General features: G+C 37.2%; 1 protein-coding gene across 1 annotated transcript; it reads right to left on the bottom strand.

Annotated features, from left to right (window-relative positions):
• Positions 1-3,601: 3,601 nt before the first annotated feature.
• On the bottom strand, positions 3,602-5,442 carry LOC149000597 (acid phosphatase 1-like). Its single transcript, XM_089139194.1, has 3 exons — positions 5,297-5,442; positions 4,953-5,148; positions 3,602-3,691 (listed from the first exon to the last, which is right to left on the bottom strand). Exons 1-3 carry the CDS (start codon positions 5,440-5,442, stop codon positions 3,602-3,604), a joined length of 432 nt encoding a protein of 143 aa, XP_088995320.1.
• Positions 5,443-6,000: the final 558 nt, after the last annotated feature.

Raw genomic sequence — 6,000 nt, 5'->3', positions numbered from 1 at the left:
TCTTAAATTTAACACTACAAGCAAATTTGACGAGTCAATATCCTCTCTACCACTCTACCAAGCCTGTACACTTATAGGGTCTGTCCGTATTAAGCTAAGCAGGATAGTGTGAAACATTTGCATATTTATGTGAGTGTAGAAGAATAGTCTGACGAAGTACAAACTTCTTTTCCTTGAATTAACTCTTCACCTCATGTTTACGGAGAAGCAACTAAAGCAACACCTTTGAGGAACAAAATATTAGGGTTAGAATAGTCATAATAATAGAAAACTAATACACAACCTATAAATATAATAGAGCAAAATCTTAAGAGCAATGATAACATATGACCATTGGATGGCATCATACATAATAATCATTCTCTTCACTCTTATTTCTAGAAGGTCTATTGCTCTCGAAGCAGCTATTTCTTCTTCTTTCTCGATTTTGAAATTAAGGATAGTGTGAAGGGTTCAGAGACAGAGCTTCACTTCAGTGTTGTGCATTAAATGCGCAACACCGTAGAACCAACGGTGACCGAGATTTCGATCTCGACCGTTCATTTTGCTTTATACATACACCGAAATGAACTATCGAGATTTTAATCTCAACCATTGACTTCAGCATTGAAGCCACACTGAGACAAGCCCACAAACTGTAACTTTCCAATTGTTTTTGAATCTTTTTCTTTAATTAAATCAATATAATGGACTAGCTAGGACCGTTCACATTTATGTTACAAATTGCAGGAAATGGATCCTTTCTTTACTTGGCTTCGACATTTCATCACATCATTAATTAATAGTGTTCTCACATGATTACAAGCGTTTTAAAAGCCATCATTCATAATAATGTATGCAGCATTTCTCCAAAACATCACTTTATTTTTTGTTGTTGCTTGTCGACTCACAAGGAATAGTTTGGTGAGCAATCGTTTTCAATGGCTTCCAAGATGAATAAAAAATATTTGAAAGATAAAGAACACTAAGAAAAAGATTTTCTTGTGACAAGTTAAAAGTTAGAGTGGCTTTGTAGTGAACACAAGAAAAGAAAAATGTGGATTAGGATTAGTTAGAATTGGTGGCCCAGAGTGGAAGAAGAAATCTTTATCAAAAACTGGTCCTTTAAAATAAAGAACCCGTGATCTCGTCTCAATCAATTCACAAAGATCCACAAATACAGTTAATTTATGGGATCAACCCCAACTTCTTATTTTGTACTTAATATTAAGGTCACGGGAAAGTCTGTAAAGTGCTTGACCATATTGGTCCCAAATATGATATCTTGGCTTTCTAATGCTCTCACCTTTGCTCAACACTTGTAAGCCTTGAGATCATTCTACCAAAAGAGAATAAAGCCTTGAGGCCTATAGGTCCCCCCCCCCCCCCCTCTATTTATGCATAAAGCTACAATATTTTTTTCTTTTTCCATCACCAAGGTAGCCATAGTGAGTTGAAGTCCACAGCCGGGGGTAGGTATGCAGGGACGGAGGTTTCAACTTATGACTTATTTAGATTTACTATCTCTACATAGAGCTCTACTTGGGTATTGCACATTAAGCTTACGATTCATATCGAAACTTATGATCGAGACGAAATCTCGACCACTTATTTCACAGTTAACTTTATGAAAAGAAAAGTCATTTACACCAAAAGAGGCGAAGAAATCTCGACCACAAGTTTTGATCTGAACCATAAGTTGCATGGTTGCGCAACACTGAAGCAATTCCACTTTACATAGAAGACTACCGCTACTGTGCCAAAAGCACGTCTACTATAATTCTAGCAAAATCCCAATAAACTAATGGGTTCATGCAGAGGTTTAGGGTGGTAATCCCTAATAATTTATTTTATTTTATTTTATTTAGTATACAAGCAAGGACAGAGGTAGAGTTCAGTATTAGAGGAGTCACAACGACTTTTCTACCCATTTTCTTTGTCTTTAAAAGTTCTCTCCAGTAAGGAGAAGGGGCCAAATGCATATTTCACATTATGAAAAGAGAGTCAGATGACCAGAAAAAAACCAAAAACTAAAAAGGGCCAAAAAGTAAATTTTAAGAAAAAGGGGGGAGGGGGAATGGACCTCAGCCCTAGGGTAGCTCCGCCTCTATATACGAATACATCGTTAAAATTTTTGTATATACTTGTTATAAATTACTAGTGGGAATATTTTTTTTTCTCCATATAGAGAATCTAAGAGGTATGTGAAAACAAGTAACTATGACCCTAGATAGTTATATAGTTAATTGTTATATAGAGTCATATGAGATTTAACCACTAGCCATGTGAAAGATAGTAGGGTTGATGACAAAATATCTTGTAGATGTTCCAACATAGTAGGGTTGGTTCCATGAATTTTGTCATCATGTAACATTATTTATTAGGTTTATTTTCATAAAATAATTCATAAGAAATTGTTTTCTCTCTGTCTCCCTTTCTTAAAATAAGGATATGTGGGTGTCTTTCTTTGTCTATTATGTAACAGAAAGATATTAGATTCCATTAGAACACTTAGAGGGGATGCCAATATGGTCAATATAATTCAAATATGTAAGCTCATGTCGCCAAAAATGACATACAGTTGTCAGGTCTGGAATCTTTCTGTGCTCTCTTAAAAATTTCTCTACAACATAGTAGAGATGGGGTTCACCTTTAACTGCTGATAAAATAGAATAGAAATGTGACTCTCAGTGAATCCCACATCGGTCTCCCTCCTAATAATGAGGTGTGAGAATAGCATAGACCTCTACCCTAATAGATATAGGATCTAGACTCTATAATTATAGTGTAGTCTTTCCTGAGTCCGAATCATCTTTTCCGACGGGAAGCAGTCAGTGATTCCCGACGGCTATTGATCACAAATTACAGGGGGGCACAGGATTAGGGTGATGGGTTTTTTTTTTTCTAAAATATATTTTTTTATTTTTTATTTATGGGCCCCACATAATTTGTGGTTGTAAGCCGTCGAGGAAACATAGAATGCTCCTCGTCAGGGGAGATGATCCACACTCGTCTTTCCTACTACAATAAAATGTTACCTCTTAGAGCTACGAGATTTCTCCAAAAGGAAAAAAATTGTAACTGTAGATTTATAGGTGGGATTTCAAGTAATTTTCTGCTGTCAAATCTATAGCTGCAGATTTCACAAAACTAAAGAACAGGATTCAAACTCTGCAATCGTATGAATGTGGGGGAATGGGGGCACAGACAAGTTGGGTGGAGAGGATCTGAATCCATAGTCTTTCCTTCCACAGTAAAATGTTACCTCTCAGAGCTATGAATTTTTCCAACAAGAAAAAGATTATAACCGTAGATTTATAGGTTGGATTTTAAGTAACTTTCTGCAGCCAAATCTATATCTGCAGATATTCATAAAACTAAACAGTAGCTTATGAAGTTGCCATCTACTAGACAGTCTAGACCCACCAGCCAAGCTGTATGGGCTACCTACTGATTTTTTTTCTCTGATTTATTCTTTGGGCCCATCTTGACCAAGAAGACGCACATTCCAGTCCAGCCCAATAATTATCATCTTGGCCCAGTAAAGTTGAATGAGGACTACTTATTGGGACTTGGCCCAAGTGATGAATCCATCTATGATGGCATCCACTTTCATGGTAAATCATTTGAAAGTCAGATATTCCATGCAGGATTTTGCTTCTGCAGTCAACTGCTGGATCGGCGCCTTGCCGGCATCAAACGTTGCCAGAACCTGCAGCGAATGGATGAGATCGATATCTCGACTAACTATTTCCGAAAAAGTGTGTTTTCACACTTTTGAGAAAAGGAAGGTCGAGATCGAGATCTCGTTCAGCACACGGGCTTGCGCAATTATATCTGAACCATTAGTTTTCTACCGTTCAGATTCATAGAAAATTCACTGGCTGCAAGAGCAACGGCTGCTCGGGAACATCTCTTTACATGGTATTAGTAATTCGGGCTTAATCTTTCACACAACTCTAGCACATATGCTTTTCTTTTTCTTTTTTCTAACGAAACCTCTACCACATTTCAATTCTTTTTCGGGTAATTTTCATATGGACCCCCTGAGGTTTGGTCTATGTCATTTTTAGTCCAAATAAATGGACACTTTACATCTACCTCCCCTGAGGTATTCAATAAGATCAACTAAGGACAATTTCTGATTTTTATGACCAAAATACCCTTACATTTATTCTACTATAAGATTTGCATATTTTATCACAATTAAATCTAACAGTGAAAATCAAAAGAAATGGGTTTTTACTGGTTCATTCCAATCAGATGAACATAAATCCATTTTAAAAAATACACATTTTTAAGCCCCCAATTCTCTCTCATCTCCATCTTGGTCTGGCGTAACCACCATTTCTGCCTTTTTCCCTCTTCAACTCCGGCGACAGTTGAATTGAAGAAAAATAACTACAGTAGAAAAACTGAAGCTTCCACAAGAAAATGCATCGGCAAGATTCAACATTATAAAGAATCTAGATGAAACAGATCACAGTGAAGCATAATCTATAAGGAAAGACAGTAGAAAACATAAAAAGGCTTGCACATGGAAGATACCATGCGATCAAGAGATGGAGGAACCATATCAGCAAAAACTCAAAGTCTTCAACCATTGCTGGAACTTAAATAATCAATTGGCGGTAGACTTTCGAATTAATTGCAAACCCAAAACCAGATATCATTAGATCGAAGACACATTTAAACAAAAATAAGAACCTGTGTAAGAATGAGGTTACAGAAATCTTCAGAACCAAAGTTGTACAGCTATAGATCTATCTCCTCGATTTGAACATTTCAACCAAACAAGAAAGAGAGATGAAGAAGAAGAAAACGAAGATCCTCAAGTACCCTTTTGAATCAATTGGAACACCTTTTTTCCTCTCCATCCTTTTTTGCTCTTTCAGTAACACTCCTCTGCTTTTCACTTCGCCCCGTCAACAAAAAGACAGATGAAGAAGAAGAAAACGAAGATCCTCAAGTACCCTTTTGAATCGATTGGAACACCTTTTTTCCTCTCCATCCTTTTTTGCTCTTTCAGTAACACTCCTCTGCTTTTCACTTCGCCCCGTCAACAAAAAGACCTTGATTCCTCTATACAACTTCAAGCTTGATTCTATGGCAAGAGCAGCAGCTTTATCCACCCATTTATCAAACTCATGGCCATCAAACACCTTTATGCTACATTTCCATTGAAATCCCGTATTAGAGAAACAGTCTTGCAAAATCCATTATCTCAACCAAACAAAAATTCACAGAAACAACAATCAAAGAACTTTCAGTTGGAGACAAATCTGATCACAAACAAAGGTGTGAAGAATGAACTCACCTGAACCCATGGTCAATATAATACGGGATATTTGAAAGCAGAGTCTCATCGATATCGAAAATCCAGGCATCCATTCCATCCTCAGTGCGCAGAAGGCTCTTCGCGTAAGTAATCGCTTCAATGGAGACCCTCTCGACCCCCTTCATTATTTCTTGTCTGCCCAACAGATTCAAGAAAACCAAAAACAGATCTCTATAAATCTCTTCTTGACAATTTAGGGTTTCTTGTTAGCCTGAAATGGGTTTGGAGTGGATTGTTCTCAGTTATGCCGCCGGAGCAGAAGCGATCATGCTCCTTCTGATATTAGTGAACATTCAGGTAATCAATTCAACAGTCGCCGGAGTTGAAGAGGAAACAGCAGAGATGGCGCGCCGGCGGAGATGGAGATGAGAGAGTTGGGGACTTAAAAATGTGTATTTTTTTAAATGTATTGATGTTCATCCGATTGGAATAATCCAGTAAACACTCTCCTCTTTTGATTTGCACCCATTGGATTTAATTGTGAATAAAATACACAAATCTTACGGTAGAATAGATGTGAGGGTATTTTGGTCATAAAAATCACAAATTGTCCTTAATTGATCTTATTGAATACTTCAGGGGAGGCAGATGCAAAGTGTCCATATATTTGGACTAAAAATGACATGGACCAAACCTCAGGGGGTCCATATGAAAATTACCCTTCTTTTTCTTAAGACCTTGTT

The sequence above is a fragment of the Hakea prostrata genome, chromosome 11, assembly GCF_041222555.1.
Source record: "Hakea prostrata isolate BN-2017 chromosome 11, UWA_Hpros_2, whole genome shotgun sequence".
In the NCBI taxonomy this organism is placed as follows: Eukaryota; Viridiplantae; Streptophyta; class Magnoliopsida; order Proteales; family Proteaceae; genus Hakea; species Hakea prostrata.
This window is presented reverse-complemented; position numbering and strand designations above follow the sequence as displayed.